The sequence below is a fragment of the Fonsecaea multimorphosa genome (genome assembly GCF_000836435.1).
Source record: "Fonsecaea multimorphosa CBS 102226 unplaced genomic scaffold supercont1.30, whole genome shotgun sequence".
Lineage (NCBI taxonomy): Eukaryota > Fungi > Ascomycota > Eurotiomycetes > Chaetothyriales > Herpotrichiellaceae > Fonsecaea > Fonsecaea multimorphosa.
The window spans coordinates 306,084-328,779 of NW_015971664.1; the positions used below are offsets into that span (position 1 = coordinate 306,084).

Sequence of the window (22,696 nt, forward strand, 5' to 3'; positions counted from 1 at the left end):
CTTCGATGGAAGCATTCTATTCCACGTACGGAGTAGACTTCAGTTGAGACCGCCACTTAGCCACAACCGCAGGGGATATTGCTGCCCGGCATCTCTTGCTTGTGCCAGAAGAAAAACCACAGTCGACGCAAGGCCCCAAAAGGACTTTGCCCCTGGACGTCGGGATTTGAGACGTTCGGGCTTCAAGTGGTTGCCGACGCCTCGCGAGACTCTGATTTTACAGGCTCTGGAGTTTTTGACCTCAGCTGGGAATGATCGTTGTTGGCCCAAACCTTCTGGGTAGGCATTTCCGCGGGTTGCAGATCGCTGCAGAATGTAACATCAGGGTGTGCCACACAAATAACTCGTAGATGGGGGTTCACTTGGTAGTCCCACTACCGTATGCCAATGCCGTATACGCGTCAAGCCAATGCTCAATACAAGGCAACGCCACAACTTGTCTAAAGACTCTTTCAGGGCTCCTTCTCTTTCCGGTGTGCTCGCGGGCGACCCACGTTAATGGTTGCGGCGGACCTCGATGGGGATAGATTCTACCGAGCATTAAGCGAACTTGCGGCTGTAACGAACGTCATGCCCTATGCTATCTGCTTTGATTCTTTCAAGCCCCGACGTTCTCCTTCCCTCGAGTAGGTATTGCTCGCACTTCTGCAAACGATCTGTTCAACAGTGTCTTTTCCTTGAGTCATACGGTGTTCACGCTGGGCTCCTCGATTTTCGCCTCAATAGCGCGAAGGAGGGCAATAACAAGTTCGGTCGTCGCTGACTGACGGGTGAAGTGAGGGACGTCTGCGGTAAGGAGGAGGCAGAATTGGAGCAAACTTCTGCTTCCACTGCCATTGCGACGAGAGCTGTGGAATGGTGATTGAATCGTCGTGTGTGGAGGATGGAAAGGTGAGCTCTTGCGCTCAGTGCTTTCATGAAGCTGGAAAGCCGTCAGTATAGAGTCTCAACTTGTTCTTCTGAAGCTTGAGCAGCTAATATCTGGTGCTTCAGCAGTGGACACACCTATGCAGCCTGATGGGTTACAAGAGGCCATTACTTCCTCCTTTGAGGCAAGGACATTCTCGATATTCAATATTACCTTTCGGTTCAGAAGACAAGAGGCGCCGGTCGTGAAGAGACGAGATGCGGCTGAAGGTGAATTAGCTGCTCCATTTGGAGGCGGACGCAGAGGGCGTGATGACTGTAGTGAAGCCATGCCATACTGCTCATCAGAGGTGAGGCAGGATCAACGATTTTCCCTGCACAACCAAGCTAGCGTTCTAAAGAGTGAAAAGAAATTTCGCAAAGAGGACAACACCTTCTTTCTTGTTTATCTCCAGATCAGACCAGATCATCTCTCCCATCATCAAACCTGGTCATCTCTCCCATCACCAAACCTGATCATTTCCCCAATCATCAAACCTGATCACCTTTCCATCATCAGACTTTCAGAAAGCACAATGCCGGGCCGTCGTAGACGCCCACGGCCACCAAGGCCTCCTACCTACCCTCCCAACTCCACCTACACTGCTCCCAACCCTACCTATCCTACTTCCTACTCTGTTTACCCTGCTTCCAATCTTGCCTACACTGCACCAAATGCAGTGTACAGCGGCCCCAATCCTGCCTACACCGCCCCAAATGCAGTGTACAGTGCTCCCAACCCTGCCTACACTGCTCCAAATTCAGTGTACAGTACTCCCAACCCTGCCCACACTGCTCCAAATCCAGTGTACAGTGCCCCCAATTCAGTGTACTCTGCTCCCAATTCAGTGTACTCTGCTCCCAATTCAGTGTACTCTACTCCCAATCCAGTGTACTCTGCTCCCTACCCTGTCTACACTGCTCCCAGCACATATTGTCCTCCACCCCAAATGCCAGTGTCAGCACTCGGCACAGGAGTCCAGGAGCGTCCACCACCCCAACTGCCAGTGTCAGCACTCGGCGCAGGAGTCCAGGAGCATCCACAAACCCAACTGCCAGTGTCAGCACTCGGCGCGGGAATCCAGAACCGTCCTCAAAATAGCCTCGCAAACAGAGATGATGTTCCTCGGAAGATCATCCCGGGCCGAAGGGTCCGCGTGTGCCCAAAACCAGCCTGGGAAGAGTGGCCTCCTCGGTTTCCAGGCGGTGGTCATTTCAGAGATTCCTTTCGAAATGGCCGCCCAGTTACGCCTCCCACTCCCCCTCTCCGGACTCCATCCCCCCCTCAAAATCCCATTCAAAATAGCCTCCCAAATACGGCTCAAACACCTCTCCAGGGCACATATCCGCCCCAACTTCAAGCTCCAAACCAGAGTATTACCCAAAGTCATGAGCCCGCAGGTGGCAGTCAAGCTGCGCAAGATGCACCGCAACCAGACCCAAGTCCCTCTGCATACACATTCAGAGGCACCAAAACAGACCAAAGTCTCTCTGCATACATATCCAGAGGCACCAAAACAGACCCAAGTCTCTCTCCTTATATGTCCAAAGGTACCCAAACTGACGCGAATGGGGTTCCACAGCAACCAATCGAACCCCAGCCTTCTGCTTCTCCTTCCCCTCCCCCTCCCCCTCCACCACCCACAAACAATATACCCAACCAATCCCTCTCCAACCCACTCTTCCACTATGCAGAAGACCAGGGTCAGAATCAAGGACTGCCAAGTAGAAGGCAGGCAGACAACACGCGAGATCCCTTGAGGCAACAGGCCAATTTCGGCGGCATAACCAAAAGAAGGCATACTGCGAAAATCACAGTGGCCAAGGCCAAAGCGGCAGCATGTCTTCAGGACATTTTTGGATCAGATTCCACCCTGCGGCTAGCAGAGAGAGACACATTCAACGCTCAAAACACCACGGCGTCTGTGTCTAGGAATGATAGTGCCCTCACCATCATTCGGGATGTGGATGTTGATATGCCAGATGCACCCGATCTTGACGACAACGGAACTGGATAACCAGCCTATCAAACCACTACCACCAGAACCTTTTGGAGGCTCTCCGGTTGGTAGTCTCTATTTATCGCCAGCGATAAATTGACTGGGCAGAAAATCTGCAGCAGAACCTGGCCGCATATCATCAAGAAGGGCGAAATCGTGAGGCAAGACACTTATAACCCTTCGCTGTTGGCACCGATAAAAGATCAATGCTTGCCGACACCAGCATCGATGCAAGCTCTCGTACTGCTGCACAAATTTCAGCGTGGATATCCCTTCCCTGGACTGCGAGGTGGCATGTTAGACTGCAAATCATAACAGATTCGATGTCACCGTGCTGGACGTTTTGACCAACGCCATGGAATCCACAATTTTGACGAAGAAGTCGTCATAGACATCGGTAACTCCACTCACCACCAGTCATAGGGGAAAACATCCTCAGCAAGATATTGTGTCTCTTGGTTTTCAGTGGAGAAAGGAGCTGATCAGCAGCAAGGATAGCCTGCACAAACGACAGCATACGACTGGATGAGGAGGATCATTGGCGCAGGGAAAGACAAGCAGCGCTACATCGTCTTTGGCCTGATTGGGCGGTCCTTGTGGACTATTTAGCAGATACTCCAATGAAACGACTTCTCTTTCCTCTTCGTTTCTCCACGTAGACATGAAAGTAGGCTCCGTGACAGTTCCGAGACTTCAATCTGTTACTTGAGTACCTAGCGAGCTAGGTAGCATATCCGAAAAACCATTTCCACCAGCAGAACCAAGTAGGCATAGAATGTACCCACTCGCTCACCACTGGCGGAGCGTTTACGGGAAGGGCCGGCCCGCACCGGACATCTGCAGGGTGCCAGTGCGTTGAGCAAACTTTCCGTGCTATACTCGTATATCATCATGTCGTGTCACTGGAGCAGAAGCCGAAAAGACCAAGCTTAGGTCGCCATGATCTCGACGGACGTGATATCTGAAAACATGCGACTTCCGATACTATATTCATTGTCTCTCCCGGCAATCGTCTGGCGGGTACATACTACATGGCCACGTGGAAGCAGGGAGCACGCCTGGGACAATTGATCAGTGAACCAGCCGCCAAGGATCTTTCTATGAACCAACTCTACCGTCCTCAGATATCAGATTCGTCTGGGGCATATTCACTGTTGAGCCTTGGCGATAGACCACACACTCTGATTTCCTTCACATTTGCTTTCTGTCGCAGTTTCAGTCTTCTCTTCCTTTCCTATTCCAAACCATCACCATCATCATCAACAACCCACACTCGCTGTAGAGCGAGTGTACAATCACTCTCGAGGCGCCGAGATGTCGTCTCAAAACTCTCGCTTCTATTCTGCTCCTTACCCTGCTCTTCCCCCTGCCCCTGCCTCTGCCCTTGCTCCTGCCCCTGTTATTGTACGCTGCTCAAACCCCAGCTGTACTCAAGTATGGCCCGATGGCAGCAGAACTCAATGCGTCTGTGGCGCGCCTGTAGGCTCTTACCGTCCCCCACAGCCGAACTATGGCTACTACCCTGCTCAATCAAACACTGGCGTCTACCCTCCCCAGCAGGCCACTGCCTTCTACCCTGCCCAACAAACCCCTGCTCCCTATGGCGCTCAGCAAGCCGGCGCTCTATACCCTGCCCAACAGACAATTGGTTATCCTTCTCCACAGAATGCTGGTCTTTCATCCTCTCAGCAAGACGCTGGCGCGAGCAATGCGCCGCTTCAGGGGTTAAGTGCACCACAAGTTGCGCAGGCACAAAACACACAAGGTGCGCAGGCACAAAACGCACAAGTCATTGGCATCGCAGCGTCCCAGGACCAGCAAGCTTCTCGCAAGGTGGCCAGAGTGAAAGGACATAGACATGGTGAGGACAAGACAGGACGTTACAGTAGGTCAAATCCCAGCAAACTCTTCACCAGATCTTCAGCTAACCATGGTCTAGGTCCATACGGTCGGCGACCTCAAAAGCCCAAGTCCACGGCCCAAGCCCAGACCCCGCGAAGCCAGTGGCTCTTCACTGAGCCTGGCATTTACCAATTTGAAGTGAATCGAGAGCCAACACGCTCAACATGGTGCTTAGATCACCATTTTTCTCATCGCACCAAGCCATGCGACAAGGAAAAGCCATTGCAAATACTGAAGGAGCCTTTCATCATGCCTGGACTCCTCCCGCCTGACTACATTCGGCGCACACCTGCTGGGGAAGCACCGGCCACAGTTGAAGATGCCGTGTTTGATATGATGTCATTTGCTGAGGAGTTGGAAGCCTACACTAGATGGGCAGTAGAACGCGATGACACACAGCAAACCTTCCTCGGGATCTTTGACCAAGCTTTGCGGCATCGTTCAGACTTTACGCAAATCAGGACAGACCTGTTGACTGCAATTTCCTCGAACAATTGTCGAGCACATGCCCTTATCCTAAATCTTCATCGGGTGGCTAAACATGCCTCTACCCATTTTTTCCACAAACTGGCCACCGAGTTCAATACATTCGGTGTAGATCGCCGTCCAGCACCACTGTTGGAGAAACAGTTCATTATTGATCGACTCACAGATTTGAAAGAGGCGAGACTCCGGCAATCCTATGGCGCACAGCCTGACATTCCACAGCAGCTTTGGCAAGAGTTCCACAGCGTGACAGAAAAAATTCTGGGCGAATACGTGGCTGATGTGATCGCCACCCGAGAACAAGACCGCCAGAAGGCAAAAGACCTTCGAACCATTTTGGAAAGCAGTCAGTACACAGCTGCATTCTCTCAAGTCTGGATTGGCACCCAACTTTCCATGCCGGCCATTCAGCACAATCTGATGCCCTCCCTCATCTTCACAGATCAGCGCATATTGAGGAACTCGTTGCAAAATATCTCAGAACGACTGGCACGGGATCAACAGACTCGGCAGGCACAAAGTCCGCCAACTGCAGGACGTGCAGGACCCGCAGTAACTGGTCTGAGAGCTTGATTCTCTAGCACTCCATCAGACGCTCACCCAGATTTGTAACTTTGGTTGTGGAGTGCACATTATTCGGAAGATTGGATAAGGAACTCCGATTTTTTCCACAACATGAATGTACTCGGAGAAACGAGATTGGGAAAACAAGGATAAATAGCAGAAGCTGACAATGAATGATATTCCTTTCCCATAAGACCTATTTATCGTAAACTAGTTTTCGCAGAACAGGATTCGCTCACTGAATCCACGATGTTATGGAGTAGGAGTAGATAGTGCGAATGAAATTGTGTTGTCAGAGGAGAAATGGATACGTGATGGATGGCCCAGGGCCCCTAGCGTACCTGGTGGGTGCCTAGCCACAGTCCCCGAAAATTCAACCGCACGGGGGGTATGTCACGTGAACACCAAAAAAAAACAAAAGTATATATTTTTTATGCTCCGAGGAATTGCTTGGGACTTGTTCCCATTGTAAGTGGCCTCCTTTTCCCGCGCGAAAACTCGGGACTAATGTGCGTTCCAGTGGTCAATTTGAAACGATACAGAGAAGATTAGCATGGCCCCTGCACTAAGGATGACACGCTTCTCAAAGAGTGCTAAAAGTTTTTTTTTGTCTTCTTATAAGCTCGTACGTGGTTCGACGCCGGGTAAGGGCAGCTTCTTTATTTTGGTTTTTGTTTTCAGTCGTGGTAAAGGAGAGTGGTGGATATAGGGGTTGCGTTCTTGGCATGTACTAGGCATACCTAGCTCGCTAGGTACCTAAGTCAAGCAATTACTGTAGATCCTTCCCACCTTCAGTTTCTCCCTCATTCACCAAGAATGTATACTTTTTATAAGCTATTGCAGACTAATAACGATAAGAACGCTTCAACCTAGAGTATCATTTTGTGCTTCTGACGAATTTTCGATGATTTCAAGGGAGACGCGAGAAATAATGCCGACAGATTTGCAGCGACCCGCACGAAACACTATGATACCCAGATTGCCAATCTCAAGCTCTTTCCCGACCCTTTCCTCACATGTCGTCGTCTCAAGTCCTCAATAATGTTGATTCCGCCATAAAGCACAGCTCCTCGACATGGATGCTGATGTGTGCATGTCACAGGTTGTCCAGGAGATCTCGAGTATGTCGCAGTCAATATCCCTTCGCGTCCAGCTCAGACTCTGTCCACTCCCACAGTTTCTTGGCCAGTTCCCTGTCCCGACTCTGCTTGGACCCACTGTTTTCTTTCCCGACAGGAGTATAATACACGCCGTTCTTGACCTCCTGCCTCTTCCAGGTGGCCGCCCAGAGTTGTGTCAACGCGCCTTGCTGTACGGTCAACGGACCAACCAAGTGGTCGAAGACTTTCATGAACCGACCACTAAAGCCATTCTGGTCGAATACGACGTTGGCCAGGTTCGTCTCCACGCGGCCTGGGTGGATTGATACTGAGATGATCTCGGGGTACCGTCTTGCGAGCTCCCTCGCGTGCAAGACATTGGCGAGCTTCGACTGCGAGTAGAGCCTCGTGGGGTCGAAAGGCTGCGTGGTCGCTTTCAATTGATCGAAATAGATTCCCGCACCCCAGGCCATCAAATGCCCACTGGACGAGAGGTTGATGATGCGCACGTCCGACCCCGGTTGCGATGCCGTCTTTTGCATGAGCGGGAGGAGGAGACGGGTCAAAAGAGCGTGGCCCATGTGATTGGTCCCGAATTGGATCTCATAGCCGTCTTCCGTGAGACCGTGTGGGTGCGCCATGATGCCGGCGTTGTTGACCAGGATGTCGAGCCTGTCGGTTTCGGAGAGGACTTGGTCTGCTGCTCTCTTGACAGACGCCAACGAAGAGAGGTCCAATTGCAGAAACTTGACACTCGCGCTGGGTGCTGCCGCAGTGATGTCCTTCATGGCGTCGTCATACTTGGCTTGCGATCTAGCGGCCAAGTAGATCCGCTGCGGGTGATGCTTTGCCAGTTGCAGGACCATCTCTTTACCACACCCACTATTTCCTCCTGTCACGACGATCACCTTTCCTGCGAGATCCTGGATGTCTTTGTCCGGATCAAAGTTGTAGACATTGTCGAATGCATTGAGGAAGCCGAGAAGATGCATGACTCGGAGATGTACTCGGGGCGATTGCGAAGTAGCTGCTCTAGTAATAGTCTCTGGAGCAAGACAAGGAGGAGACTTGCCATTGCTCCATGGCCAGTGACTCCCTTTATGACCTGTCTCTCTCTGCTCAAGATATGCCCCAGGCAGGCGTCGAATAGTACGTGGGTGGAGTTCGACCGCGTTTGTGCGATTCGGCCAACGATTCCCCCTAGCGCAGTCAACCACGTCGCCAATCAAAGAGCTGCGGATACGAAGACATGGCTGCCTAGTCAGGAGCATGCATCCAGTAGCGCGAATTTGGACCATGGACGAGCACGGACAAATGCTTACACTGGCCTTTTTATCACGGTATAGCTGTATGCTTGGCATTGATGTGAAGAAGTCAGTAATCACAAAAGGGGAGCAAAGTCCCGCCGACACCCTGACTTTGATCCTACTTACTAGGTACGTGATTCGCCTACTATGCATTCTTTCCCCTGCTGATTGCTCAACCATCGCCGCCTTCTTCTCTTAGGCTAGCATTCACTTCTGGAGCTGTGGGAAAAAGCCTTGCTATCACAGCACAGTCTGCGATTTCGGACTGGCTGCATGACCTGGGCCTCCTCTTCTTCGTATTCAATCTGCTCGCCGAGACTACAGCTACCCGGGGATTACTCGAGGCGGGTGACCAAGTTGAACGCCCTACTATCTCACCGTACCGCGTGGGAGGCAGACATGAATGGACTCCGTCATATTCGCTTCTCCTTTTCTTGTCCTCGAGTCCTGCCGTCATAAAAGAGAGTCTTCTCGTGTTTCCGACGACGACTGATATGATTGTGGTGCCATTGGTGCCAGAGCATCGAGCCAGAGGGGATCGAGGCTCGCTTGGAAAAACAAAAACAGCGACAATAATGATGACTGATCCTTTGCTGCTCCGCTGTTGGATAGTCACTAGTGACTCGTGATCGACAGCCGTCTCGAAGTCAGAGGAGAGGAGGGAGTCCACAACAACAGACATTCTGACAATCTCACAGCTTACGAGAACAATGAGGCGATCCCAAGAAAGAGAAAGCATTACACCTGGTGCATGTGAACGGGAAGCTGTGACGCAAAAATCATACCAGGAAACCAAGTCAGTAAAGAGTCCGACTTGGAAAGCCGCACATGTCTCGCAGACAATTCGTCGTCGGTCTGGTTATAGCTCGCATGGAATCGGTGTTAGGGCTGTCAGTTTACAATGACCCACGACTTCAGCTTCCTCTGCATAGGCTCATACATCGACCTCGTTGCGGCAAGAGAGGAACACTCGTCTATTCCGTCCTCCGCCAGAATCGATGCGCAAGCTGCAGCAATCGACAACGGCATGAAGGAACCACATGGGCACAATCTCGTCTCCCGAAAATCCCCAATTTGCAGCCGGCATTGGTTCTGTTTGCAAGGGTCGCAGAGACGATCATCTGGGGTGGTCCTCTTTTGGACCTCTTCTTCTGCCGTCGGATTCTGGTGGCTCCTCCACCGCTTCTCGCCGCCGAATCGCTGACCCCGACCACGCATCTGCCGGCAGGAGTACTTGGTGGCTCATCGTCGGCTTGAGAAGGTAAAAGCACGAAAGAGCTCAAGTGGCGAAATATTGCACTGGCTCGGTATTGTCGCAGCAAAGAAAAGGGAGGACAGGGGCTGGCACTGGCAGACTAAAATCCTCGAGCAAGGGGTCAAAAGGTCGGTCGAGTGGAGAAAGGGATTTGGAAAAGAGAGGAGGCCGATGTTGATCCGATCCGTGTGGTAGGGATCTGAAGAATGACACACTCGACTCGACTCGACTCAATGGTACCGATGCCTTGCATGCAGCTGGTATGAAGAAGAAACAGGCAATCCGAACGGCTGAGGGTTGACCCGGCACAAGTCGGTCAACCGGGCAGTCCCACCTGTCACGTGGAGACGAAGCTTTTCTGTCCCACCTCGTTCAAAAGCCGAATCCCTACCTCGTAATACCTACCGAGTATCTACCTAGGTACCTAGTAGGTACTTGGTAGATTCGCCTTTACCTACAACGGCCAATCGCCAGTAACTGACCTGGCCCACCGGCCGGGCGAATTGCCATCCCACTTCTTTCGCTCCAGATCGTCCACCTGAGATGAGAGGGAGCCACCGACGGAAACGATCCCCGGAATCTCCCGCCACACAAAAGGACGTCTCTGTGTCGCCTCCCCATCACGCATTTGGCGTCAATACCCGACTGGTCCCAACAACAAGGGTTTTCACCACCTGTTGGCTAAAGATCTTTCTCTCGCTACTCTCTCGATTTTTATTAAACAATTCTTGGTCCTCCGATGCGCGGGTGGCTTGCTCAGCTCAAGGGAATGATTAGTGTCGTCTTCCCGGCTGCTCCCCCGTGAACGGCCTAGGTAGGGTCGACCAAGTCCCACGGCTCAGACGTTCCCGGTCATACGATCATACGATGGGAAAAATTACCAGGTAAACCCCCCGTTAGCAGGAACTCCCGCTGCGAGGTCAATTTATTAGGTCAGGTATCTGGGACCGATGCAGCCAATCGCCGAGGTACATACCTAGGTGATATTGCCTCCCCGCACTCTGGCGCTTTTTCTGACAATGCAAAAATTCGATATTACTACTAGCTAGTTATCCTCCCCCCGTCCCATCAATCATCAGAATTTCCCAGCGGCGAAATAGCCGTAGGTAGTAGGTAGTAGGTAGGTACAAATAATATCGATTTTCGCAATTGGCGTGGTTTAAGGTTCAATGGGGCGCTGCTGCTGCGCTCTCCACCTCGGACGATCAACGCCCACGAATCACACCAACAACCGCCAGCTGAATCCTTGGTTGCGTCGCGCCATCGCCATCGCCATCGCCATCGCCATCACCCAGCCTGTCTCTCAAGACTTTTCATGTTCAGGAAATGCCCACAGAGCTTTCCCCGATCCGCACCCTCGTCCGCGAGAGTTTGTCGTTGGATCTCAGGTGGCTTTTTTTTCGCTCTCTCTTCTAAATCTTGTCCCAAGTTATGTCCCAAACACGTTCGGTGAATGTGTTTCCTTTTTTGGGGGAGGAAGGGTGGCCTCTGAAGAATCCACAGGCCATGATCTAGAGAGGGTCATGGTCAGGCAGCCGATTTTACACGTCTGGGGTCGATGTTGGTCTCATTAACTATGTATATCGTGCATGTAGACAACTATGTGCATTTCTCAAAACAATGACAGCCAAGTCAAGTCGCTCAAATGCCGTTGCAGCTTCCGCAAACCTCCTTCTGGATCATCTGCAGACAAAATTGCTCCTCAACTCCGCGCTTGTTTGTTCTTGCCAAAGGAATAAATGAGCACTGGTCAAAGCTGTTTCAGATGGGGTATATCAAAGCCCAAAGTTCACAATCATCAGATCCTCCTCGACCATCACGTGCATCCAGTCCACATCCAGACTCTGTCCAGTATTCATGAATCGCTCATTTTGCTTTTCGTACACCGCCGCCAGTACTTTCCGTGTCGTTGTTGTATTGCGGCCGATGCTGGTCTTCTCCATCTCGCGGAGCAGGTCCACCGCGTGCATTCGATGCGCTCCATCCGTCGCCACGAACCCGGCCATAAAGACTGGGAACACGAGATACCGACAGTATGATCGATCCTCCGCAAGGGCTTTGCCCGTCATCTGCAAAATTTGACTCGAAGCCACGGCGAGTTCTGTGTCGTAGTCTGGAGACGTTTCGAGCCGTTGCCCGGGCCACATGGATGTATGCGAGTAGATGATACATGCTCGATACAAGGACGCAGCATGCTCATACAGCTGTTTCGGGCGGACTGAGAGGTTATCGATCTCTTGATTGATCATCATCACCGCCGGTGTCACCCACAACTGGCGTAACGCTTCCTGAAGCTCGAAAATCCGGCTTTGGCGGATTTGCACGGCTTGATTTCTTTGCAGAAGATCCGCGCTGTCGAATGTGATATCACTTCGAAATTCGCGTGCCAGGAGTGCCAGCCGGATGGCAAGTATGCTCACCTCATAGTCAAGTTGTAGGATAGTTGGCAGAACTTCCACCTCATCGGCATACAGAACACTCGAGCCATCATGGCCAAGAGGGTATAAGTGGAAGCTGGGGGGAGGAATGTAATCGTTGTTCAACAAAGATTCAACGTATCCACCACTGCCGGCGCCGCTGAGGAGAGCGTCGAGGTCAACATTGCAGATCCACCAAACGACAAATGGGAATACTTCGCCGCCTAGCTCTTCGCGCCGTAGAAGCGAAATTTGCAAAAGGGTCAACAGGTGCTGCGACCAAAGATTCGAGTGCTCGGCGTCGGCGGCGGCGATCTGGGATTCAGTTAGCATGACATGGCGCTGCAAGGGTTTCAACATACCTCATAGACCAATAAAAGGAAGTGGGTCAGAAAAGCACCATCAGACGACAGGTCGTCGGGGCCTCGAAGTGTCGACTGCAATGCTGGCAAAGCTTGTTGATAATGTTGAAGAGCATCGAGCCACTCTTTTCCTTCTTGGACAGCCACGCTCAACGCTGCGACAGCCATCATCGCGTGGTGTAACTGTGACGAATCAGCAAAGCTCACAACCGTTCCAACAGGATCACATACCGGAGGAAAACCGTTGGCGGCGTGTTCCAGGATGTGAACACTTGACCGTGCCATGCCATCTCTTTGGTCAGGTTCTGCTGGGACCAAGTGTTTCCAAACCACCTGCCGAAACTGGCGCAGGTACCTGGCTTCTTGACCTACCCCGGACGACTCGGTCACGGAATCTGATTCTTCGCTGAGCACAGCTTCCTCCTGGTCCTCAACCTTGATAGTTGCTTCATCCTTGACCAATGCATGTCGGCCTGTCGGGGATATGGGTGATCGAGCCCGATTGGAGCTGAAGGTACTGCGTCGTTTGACATCTTGAAATCTGGGCAACACAACAACGTTGGGGTCTCCCGAGACGGGAATGGCTTCGACGCCGGGTTCGCGACCGAGACTGCTTCCGAGTGAGGTGGCCACGGAGTCTCGACGTAGAGGCGGCAATAATTCTCGTTTGATTTCGGCTTCGTCGTTGTACTCTGGGAGATGCTGGAAGCTTTCTGGATTGACGACGACGTTATACGTTCCAGGGCTGGACCTTCCTGCCTTCTTCTCACGCTCCTCATCTGTGGTTAGGCTGGCGAACGGCGGGAGATCGTCCACCTCGGCCGATCCAGGGCTGTTTTCGGTCAGCGCAGGAGAATTTGCTGCTGCAGGACAAAATATTAACAAAAGCCTCGGGCCGTGTGGTCGAAGAAGGGAAGAACTCACGATCCCAGACAGGACTTGCGGCGATGGTGACGTCCTGCATGCGTCCCAGAACTCGAGAGGTGTCATTTCGGAAAGAGATGCGCGGATTGAAGTCGCAATTGAGGCTCAAGCGTGCACAGGGACCACAGATGGGTTTGGATTCATCGCATTTGACCTTGCGCGAGCTGTTGCACGGTTAACATTGGGAGCCGGACGGGCTGGGTGGACGACTTACCGACAAGTCCAGCACCCGCTCCTCGATCGTGGAGGTAGCCGGGAACGGGGAGGGACACTAGGGCCACTGCGGCTGGAACTAGCCGAGGAAGATTGGTCTTCTTTGGGCGCAATCACAGGCAAGCGCAGCGGCGGTCTTCTCAAGGCCTCCCCTCGCTTGTCGACTGGCATTAGCAGTGTTGTGGTGGTGATCATGAAGAAAGTCGATCAAATAATCGAGTGCCGGCCGGGATGACGGCGCACAAAAACTTGTTCAAGGGCCACCGCGCATGTCAGGCCGCATGCATTAGTGCCTCAATCTCAGCTTCAGAGCGCCCGTGTGGCAACAAGGGAAGGACAAGGCTCGTATTGGGGGGACTGGGGAGAGGAGATTCGAGACAAGGGACGCGCGGTGAAGGAGATAAGGCAGAGAAGCAAGGGCCGCAGCGAGAAAGCAAACATCCAATGCGGTCAATACCTTGGCAGCGAAAGAAGTCGAGGTGGTGATTCCAGGCCGAGGGCTATGCCATGCTCGAGGAGAATGAAAGGAGAACGAACGGAGAACGAACGGACTTGAAAAGGATGTCGAGGAGTGGAGGATGTTGGATTGAAAAACGAAAAAGGATACATGCCTGGTGCCCTTGCGAAGTCAATCAGGAATTAGTTAGTATGGCAAATAGTTCGGGGCTTTTAGTCTGAGGCAATCACGATGTCATTGTGCGCAACCCAAGAACCAGCAAGTGCCCTGGCCATACGGACTGTCAGGGCTGCAAGGGCTGCGTCGAGTCCCACCAGAGACACCAGCGACACCAGAGACGCACGAGGGCTGCTTCCGGCATCGAGGCAGAGATCCATCTGGCTGCACTAAAGACAAGAGATGGAGGCAATGGGGAGGGAAGCATTGCGGTGACTGCCACACCAGCAGAGTTTCGAACGGGCCAGGGTCAGTGGACAATCTTGACAATGGAGCATCGGGTGTCGAGCCAAAGACCAGGAAAGCATGCAATCGAGTGGAGAGGCAGGCCCCCCCTACCCGGTGCCCTGCCCATTCCACGGAAAAACTTCCTCGGAACGGAAAATCTGTAAGCCCGAAAAAGACCGAAAGATGCACCGGCTGTGCCCTGATTGGTGGATGCGTGGGCCGGCTGCGGAACGAGCCAAAAGGGTGGGCAGCTTTTCCACTTGGCTTCCTCCCCTTCCTTCCCTTTCACCTGCCGCCCTGCAGCACTTTTTTTTCCCTCACGCTTCTTTCTGCATCTTTGCTTCTCTGCCCTCTGCCTGCGCAAGCCTCTTTCTGGGTTTGTTTACCGCCCTGGTACATAGTACATTCCGTGCCCTTCTCTCACCGCCTGACCTCGACTCTTTTCTTGGTTGTTGTTGCGTAATTCTCGTCGAGGAATACCTGATGCGGATTTTTGTTCCTCCGGTAGAATCCCTAGCTTTAGTGCCATGGGCCTAGTAGTGGGGAAGAGACGGGATCCCCCATCGGAGTCCACGAACTCGTTCTCGAAATCCAACTTTCCTTCCACCACCACCACCCTACTCATTCTGCCTTCTGAAGACCCCGAGAAAAAGGGGGTATCCAGTCAGCCTGAACAGACTCATTGCCTTTGTGTCTCGGAGACCGCCACCCACCCCGCCTGAAACCCCTCGCTTCCATTCCCTTGGGCACCAACACCGTGGATGATCAAGGCTAAATATCAAATCTACTGAACCGAGCTGAAAAACCATGTGTCGTCGGGGTTCGAGATTTGACTTTTGTGGAGAAGGCCCCCAAGATCCCGGCTTTTAGAGATAGGCAGCGCTAGATTTCCAGTGGCCTGAATCCCACAGACCGGGGACGCACATGGAGGCCACGGATGCTGCATGAAAAACGTGGCAGAGTGGTTCCAGTACCCGTACTCGGTACGCAGTAGGCACACAAGCAACAACCCACATCTCTGCCACATTCGACGGGACTTGTGCAGAAACCAAAAGAGGGTGGAGCTGGGCCCGTGGTCCGTGCACCATGATCAGCCCTATGGTAGCATTTCCATCTCATGGCGTGAGGTTGTCCCAACAGACCGGCACCGGAGCAAGCAATTTGGATTCCCAAGGACCGGGGTCGGAACTCAGACCCGTGGGCCGAGAGAGGAAGGTCCCAACGCTTGTATTGTTGCATGACGCCACGAGAAAACAAACTACTGGTCTCCGTTGCAAGCCTCTCGAGCTCGTGCGATTTCTTCACGTAAAGGTCTCGACCGCTCTTCGACCAGCCAGGGGTCGAGGATCGCCGCTAATGCGGCCGGGTCATGCATGCCTCGTTGGGCCACGGCCAAGGCCAGCTCCACACGTGATTTGCGCGCCCGTTCCATTTCTCGCCAAGGCTCTGGCGGACAGGCGAGCACCGCCATGACCAGTGGCTGAAATGGCTCAGAAGCCCTTCGCCCGTCCAACTCCGAACCCTCCCGCGCCGACGGCCGTGGTGCTGAGGCTGGTGCCAAACTTGAGGCTGAGGTATTTTTCTCGTCAAGGACTTCAGCGGTACCACCATCACCACCCACCACCTCTGATTTTGGCCCATTGACCACCAAAAATTTTGCACTGTCGTATAGTGCAATGTCGAGTGTACTGGATCGAATGGCCTGTGCTTTTTGCACCATCTTCATGGCCGAGTCCAGACTCTCAGGGTGTGCATGAGTGGACAGCATCTTGAACATGCAAGAAACAACCGCGCTAACCGCCGTTTCAGTAACGGTCTGTTCGCTATTCTTACTGTTAGTGGCAAGTTTATGCATAAGCGGGGCTGTCTCACCGATTCTTCAGGGGCTTCTCGTCAGCCTCATCCACTTCCATGACATCCGGGTCTGTCAATTCGTCCACTAACTCCGCCAAATAAGGCAGGAGCTCGTGGCTGAGGTCTAGATCTTTTCGAGCGACCGCAAACTCTCCAAGAGCCTCAATGGCGTGAGGTCGGTAAGCAACGTTGGTCCGCTTCGCTTCTCGGATTGCAATCTTCTTCATCTGCTGGCTGATCTGGCCGTTCGACCACAGTGTTTGGGCCTCCCGCACAAACTTGGGATACACCTTGACAATTTCTTCCTTGCCGTCCCAGGTCTTGCCCTCGAGAGCTGCTTGCATCACTCCCCAAATGAGAGATGCCTCGGTGTCAGAATATTTTCCTTGTACTTCCATCGACCCCACCAATTCGGCGACGGCCAAAGAGCAAGCTTGCTTGATCGGCCACATAGGGGATCCAATATGTGCCGAGATGAGTCCCACAATCTCGGTCAGATAGAGATTGATGGACCGCGAGCCACCGATATTCTCCTTCCAAGGAACATCGAACCGCTCCCTGACCTCCTCGTCATTGTCCCGTCTGCCGATGAAAGCAAAGGGGAGAAAGGTTGGGGCAGAGTTCATGAAGACGTCGTTCGCAGCCTTGGAAATCGCCTGGATGATTTCGCCAGCCACAGAACGATGGCTCAGTTCCTGCGACTCGAAGTACAACTTTTGCGCATACTTGCTTGTTGCCTGGATCTCCTTGTCCGACGCCAGTCTCATCAGATAGCCCAGTGAAGTGCTAAAGGCTACGCTAATGGTGGCGTTGCGGTCGAGGATGTGTTTGCGCGTCAATTGTATGAACTTGTCCGCGTACGGTCGGAAAGCGGTGGGATGGCGAACAACCAGCGTTGTCATAACTCTGCTCAGGCCGACTTTGGACGGCAGTCCGATCGCGGCTCGGTAAGCATTTGCAAGCCGTTGCATCGCGTCGTCCATCGCTGCAAGACCCCCTTCACTGTGCGAGCCAGCTACGACCCCTTGCATGGCGTTGGGGTCGTCATTGGATTCAACTGTCATGGTAACGCTTTCCAAACAGTCCTCGATTGCCTCTGTCACTGGAGACGCGTTGATGCTCGATACTCTCATTTTGTCCAGTTTTTCGGCGGTTAACCCATACTTGTCGGCATTCAAGTGCAGATAATTAATACTCTCGTGTTCAAGAGAGCTCAGGGAGAGCACCAGCGTCTCTAAAACTGTAGGTCCAAAGGGGCGCAGAGATTTCGGAGGACATTTCTTCACCACTTCCAGAAGCGTTACAATAGCATACTGTTGTACCTCCTTAGCCGCACCGCTATCCATCTGTTGCAGCAAGAAGGGCATGGCGTGGTTGAGCATGGTTGCAGAGCGCTTCGAATTGCCCTCGCCAATCTCCAAATTGCGTATCAGCATACTCGTGAGCGTCCTGCACAGCTTCATGGCCGCCAATCGCACCGTCTCCTTGACATCGTCCAGGACTTTGAAAGCGACCTTCCAAATCTCGTCAAGGTACTTTTCAAACAAATCGACGTCTCGGCCCTGGACGAGATCAGAGATTGCTGCGCAGCTAGCCTCGCGGGCCCGCCACTCCTTGCCCGACACAACGCTCTGCAGCAGATCGCCCATGATCAGATCGAAATTCTCGTTGATGACAGTATTCGGGTCTTTGACAAGCGCCCGCCAGATCTCATTCATGGACCGTTGGACATTGGGGTTCGGGTCGAATCGGTAGCGGAAAAGCTTAGGATAAAACTTCTTGTTTTCCGTCAAGTATGTGGAATCTGCCAGCACACGGCCGAGCCCAAATCTTCCAAACGCCGCACGACTAGACCAGATGGCATTATTCGATGCCAAATTCATGAAACGATACACCAGGCTAGGGTCTCCCATTTCCGTGGCGAGGCGGACAATATCTTTGTAGGTCGTGACGGACTGTCCATTTTCGGTAGGCAACGCACCGGGCTCGAACAGCTGCGTCTCTTCGTTCACGGTTCCGGACATTTTTGCATTGCTGCCGGTGAAGCTTTGGACCAGGTCCCTGACCAAGTCGTCCCGGAGTTGCTTGTCACCCCGCTCATAGACAAGGCTGAGACCCCTGGAGCCTGTCTCCTGAACGATCTCATCGCGGTCGTTCAGCAACCTGGCAAAAGCAGCTTGACACTCTCGCAGTCGCGCTTTGACAGCAGGTAATTCGCCACAGTATTGGACGAGGCACAGAAGCCAGATTGCGGCGGCCTTCTTCAGCGTCGGCTTCGTGGTAGTACAATCCTCGAGGACTTTGTCAATGACTGTGATGAGAAGCTGTCCGTTGACGTTGAATCCCGAAACATCGACATCAACATCAAGTTCTGTCAGCGTGGACAGCGATCTGAACCCGGCGCAAGCAACGGCAAGAGATTCTCCCAAGGTGAAATGAAACTCGGCTCGTTTGACTTCGTGAAGGCCTAGTAATCGATCCAGGAACGATTCGAAGCGCGAAGGACTTGTACCACGCGCATGCAAGACACCTAGCACAGGCCCTGCGGCAGAGACTGCTGTTTCACTCTCCTTCTTGCTGTCTGCGATCAACTGATTCAGCATTTCTTCGTCGTTTGATCCTTCCTCTGTTGGGGCGCAAAGAAACAGTTGACGGAGAGATCTGTACGCGGTGTCTTTGACCGACCTGTCGGACGAATTGTTGACAATCTCAACAACCGTACGCACCGCGTCGCGTAGCGTGTCATCAGATGTTTGCAATTTCAGCCTGAGTGATCTTCTGGTGACGCAGAAGCATGCGCGGAGGAGATGGCCTTGAATCTTTACCAATTCTTCCCCAATGGCCGTTCTCCAACGTTTGGCCTCATTCAATTCAGCTTCGGCGAGGTCTTTGGCGTCCTCGTCCAGAGAAGCGAGAATTCCAAAGACCCGAGCGCCTCGAAGCTGCAAGCCTGGATTTCCTGCAACACGAGCGGCAGCCTCAAGCCCTAATTCCTTGATACAGGGCAACAATCCAGTCGGGGCAAGAGAGAGAAGCTCAAGGGACGAATCCAAGCACTCCCCGTCCCCTCTAGATGCACCATCTAATGCTGCGCGCATCAACGGTAATAGCACGTCGCCACCCAGGTTTCGTAAATAAGACCGGATTCGCCGTCGAGCGTCTTGGTCATTACTGACCACGGCGTCGATAGCTTGCTTCCAATCCGCCGACTCTTCCGGTGCCAGTTCCGTTTCCCGTAGAGCACCACAATGTATGACATTCCGACAAAATGTCACGGCAGCGGCAAGCACTGTTGGATTGTCATAGTATTTCTTCTGCGCCGTGCCCGACCCGAAGAACCTCTCCACCAAGGCATCGAGCTTGGGGAGCTGCAGCTTTCGATCCTCAGAAGCTGTGGTGAGGCGCAGATTTGAAGCATGCCAATACGGATCCAGGCCCCTAGCTCCTTCCTCGGCTACCTCTCTCCTGCCACTTGCCGAATCCAACGCCAGGACATCGATAAAGCGAGCATCCACGTCATCGAACGGTAGGCACTTATTTGCAAACCGTACGGCCGGATATGTCGTGCTGTTGACCGTAGGTAGGAAGTAAATGGGATCTTCCTGGCCCGGAGCTGCCAAGACGTTCCACAGGAAGAGGTCTTTGAGGCGATTTGCGGTCGAGGTGTTGCCAAGGGGTGGTAGAGCATTCATGATGCGGCCGATTGATTCCTCGATGCTGCTTCTAATCTCGCGCGTGGTGTCACATCGGAGGCTTGTGAAGAGCCACGTAATGAGAACCACCATGCGATTGCTGTCAATGGATTCGCTTTTGAGACCTCCCAGGAGGCCGATGCTCTCGTACGCTTTCGAGCGAAGCTCCACCTCGGATGCGTTGGAGGAGTGGTCAGCGCTCATGGTCGGCCAGCCCTGCATCTCAATATACTCTTTCAGCAGGTCCTGAATGCGGTGACTGATTTCTCCGGCAAGATGTTGGGCGCCAACACGCACCGTCCAGGTTAGGTAGGAGAATAGAGCTGCCCGGAGCTTTGCTGCCTCGAGACCCGCGTTGGATGTCTGCGTGAGTTGTTTCTCCACAATGTCCATGATCTCGGTGGTGCGCTTGGTAGAGTTCTGGCTGCGGGATAATAGGCCCAAGATTCGTGTTTGCAGTTTGGGCTTGGACCGCTGATAGAGGCCAAAAAGTAGGTCGATCGTAGACTCAGACTCTAAGTCGAAATTGCATTGCTTGAACATAACATCGCTCATATTTGCAGCTGAGGCGTTTGGGTCAACAGACATGATAGTGGCGGGAATGAGACGTTGCCGATCGCTGAAGATGGAGGAGAACAAAAATTTGGCAAGCGGGAGGACAACCTCTGAGCGGCGTTTGAAGTTCTTGTCCATGACGGGCTGGAAGTCCTCGTCCAGGGCGTGGGCGGAGGAGTCCCTTGGATCGTAGAGCAAAAAATCGCACAAGCGGCTGACGAGCAGATCTGTCTGCGTGGGTGACAGAGAGAACGTCTCTGAGAGAGCCAAGTCTTCCTTGCTGCCTCGCTCCGGAATCTTCCATTTCCTCAATACTTCCAGGAGAAAGTCGAAGGCGATAGCCCACATTTTCCGATCCGTGGCATCAAACCCTTCAGTTTTCGGGATGGCGAACTGCAATACCCCAGGCAGAGTCTCGATTCCCTGGGCCAGTTCCAGCCTCGGAAGCCCTTGCTCAATAAACACCAGACAGAATCGCTTCACAAAGGCGTTGTCGTTCTCGCGAAACGTCTTGACCAGCGCGGCCACGGGGAGCTTGATGGACGAGGTGATCTTCAGCCGTTGGTTGATATACTGGGATATCTTGATCGCGAGGTTGCGGTTCTGAGGAGTTGGGGAAGCCAGCTTTAGGAGCAGAGCTGGAAGGAACTTTTGAAGAATAGACTCTAGTTTCTCGTCTGTTGAGGCGGAGGCGATGCGCATCTCCAGCTGGGATATCAGCTTGTATTCTCGCTCCGCGTCGGGAGCGGGCTGTTGCGTTGCCATAGTCGTGATCTGGATAATTTTGGGCTAGGAGATGTCTTTCATCTTCTGGGGGAAATGCTGCAGTGAGGTGAGCAGTTTCCAAAACCGCTCCAGGATGTTTCTTCTTAGTAAGGGCAACGATTGGATCAATTCACGTGTAGTCGGATGAGAAAGACAAAACTGAGTTGATATAACTACCACTCCTCAACTTAAGGTAAGACCGACTGAAATTGAAACAAGCCAAGGTCAACAAGGAGGCAACAGCATACTCGTCATCGAAGCTCCCAAAAGATGATGCTTTGTGATTCTGTTAATGTCTGGGGCCTCGCCACGTCGCCGTGTGAAGCCTTGACCTTCTTACTAAGGCGGCGAGGTTGCCAAGGCCGAATTTGGTTCGCTGACCATGAGCCGCACGAGTGTTGCAAGGCTGGGTTGATGTCTCCGTCAGGGGATTTTACGAATCACAAAGACGTTTGGAATGGGCTCCTGCGTGTGCTACTTGAAGGACTTTGCGAAATTACAGAGGTGTTACTACACACGCCATATGTGAAGTCAAGTGCTTTTGGGAGTATCGAAATTTGAGGCCCCGATTTGAGGCCTAAGTCCTGCGACCAAGTTCGCGCCTCAAAGCAAGAGTCTCAACAACGGATGAGTCGGGAGGAACGGCCCAAGGTGATCTTGAATGGTCTTTGATGGCTTTTAAATCAGTGGTCCTGCCGAATGCTTTGCTGCTGAAGACCCTTTCCAGCCCGTACAATGCTCGACCGATGGTCTTCACTTCCCAGTGCCTATCATACTGGGACCGCCATTCCCCCGAGTGAGCAGCATCCTTTGAAGCATCATTGTTGTACCAACGCTTGTCAAATTTCTCATTTTCATCTGCATGACCTCCAATACCTCACAACCCCACTCCGCGACAAGCCATCATCTCAATCTCCTTGCTTCTCTTTCGGACTCGAGCAGGCACAGAATATCATCGACTTTCACTGTATGCCAATACAAAAATCATCAGTTATTTCTGCCCCAGGGAAACGTCTTGCGCGTTCAACATTCTTCCCGCTCGGAAGTCTGACGTACCTGGTCCCTTGACGTTTCGGATGATGCTTCGGCTCGTGTCGTCCATGAATTCGACTCTGACTTGTGTGACACCACCGCGGGAGCCTGGAAAACACACAGTGTAAGTTAAGACGACCCGCGACAGTCACAGATTGAATATTGGTAGTCGGCAAGTTGACTTACCTGTTCGGCCGAGGACTCGGGTGACTTTGACGAGTTTGACGGGGACTTTGCCTGCCGCATCCATCTTGAACTAGACAATCGTATTGACTGGGACGGGGAGAATGGGTTTGGAGTTGTAGATTCGCGGTGGCTCGCAATTGATGTCCTGCGGGTTGGAAATTGAGCGCCGCGAAAAAGATGTCAAACGCAGTCGGTGCAATGTGGGCGCAAACTCGCCAAGACTGTCATCGGCTAAACCCCGGCCTGGAATTTTTCCGATGCTATGCTTTGACTCA

General features: G+C 52.7%; 6 protein-coding genes across 6 annotated transcripts; 2 read left to right on the plus strand and 4 right to left on the minus strand.

Moving 5' to 3' along the window:
* Nucleotides 1-1,442: 1,442 nt before the first annotated feature.
* On the plus strand, nucleotides 1,443-2,924 carry Z520_10496 (uncharacterized protein; the record flags this gene model as incomplete). The annotated part of the gene is made up of 1 exon (XM_016780988.1): nucleotides 1,443-2,924. The coding sequence occupies one exon, from the start codon at nucleotides 1,443-1,445 to the stop codon at nucleotides 2,922-2,924; it is 1,482 nt and encodes a 493-aa protein (XP_016627994.1).
* A 1,296-nt stretch (nucleotides 2,925-4,220) lies between these two features.
* On the plus strand, nucleotides 4,221-5,867 carry Z520_10497 (uncharacterized protein; the record flags this gene model as incomplete). Its single annotated transcript, XM_016780989.1, has 2 exons — nucleotides 4,221-4,791; nucleotides 4,846-5,867. 2 exons carry the CDS (start codon nucleotides 4,221-4,223, stop codon nucleotides 5,865-5,867), a joined length of 1,593 nt encoding a protein of 530 aa, XP_016627995.1.
* A 1,123-nt stretch (nucleotides 5,868-6,990) lies between these two features.
* Nucleotides 6,991-7,950, minus strand: Z520_10498 (uncharacterized protein; the record flags this gene model as incomplete). The annotated part of the gene is made up of 1 exon (XM_016780990.1): nucleotides 6,991-7,950. One exon carries the CDS (start codon nucleotides 7,948-7,950, stop codon nucleotides 6,991-6,993), a length of 960 nt encoding a protein of 319 aa, XP_016627996.1.
* A 3,345-nt stretch (nucleotides 7,951-11,295) lies between these two features.
* Z520_10499 (uncharacterized protein) lies at nucleotides 11,296-13,631 on the minus strand (the record flags this gene model as incomplete). The annotated part of the gene is made up of 5 exons (XM_016780991.1): nucleotides 11,296-12,252; nucleotides 12,300-12,482; nucleotides 12,531-13,159; nucleotides 13,224-13,387; nucleotides 13,438-13,631. The coding sequence occupies 5 exons, from the start codon at nucleotides 13,629-13,631 to the stop codon at nucleotides 11,296-11,298; spliced, it is 2,127 nt and encodes a 708-aa protein (XP_016627997.1).
* A 1,964-nt stretch (nucleotides 13,632-15,595) lies between these two features.
* Z520_10500 (uncharacterized protein) lies at nucleotides 15,596-21,203 on the minus strand (the record flags this gene model as incomplete). Its single annotated transcript, XM_016780992.1, has 2 exons — nucleotides 15,596-16,160; nucleotides 16,210-21,203. 2 exons carry the CDS (start codon nucleotides 21,201-21,203, stop codon nucleotides 15,596-15,598), a joined length of 5,559 nt encoding a protein of 1,852 aa, XP_016627998.1.
* Nucleotides 21,204-22,194: 991 nt separating this feature from the next.
* Nucleotides 22,195-22,485, minus strand: Z520_10501 (40S ribosomal protein S28; the record flags this gene model as incomplete). The annotated part of the gene is made up of 2 exons (XM_016780993.1): nucleotides 22,195-22,343; nucleotides 22,422-22,485. The coding sequence occupies 2 exons, from the start codon at nucleotides 22,483-22,485 to the stop codon at nucleotides 22,195-22,197; spliced, it is 213 nt and encodes a 70-aa protein (XP_016627999.1).
* Between the last annotated feature and the right edge of the window lie 211 nt (nucleotides 22,486-22,696).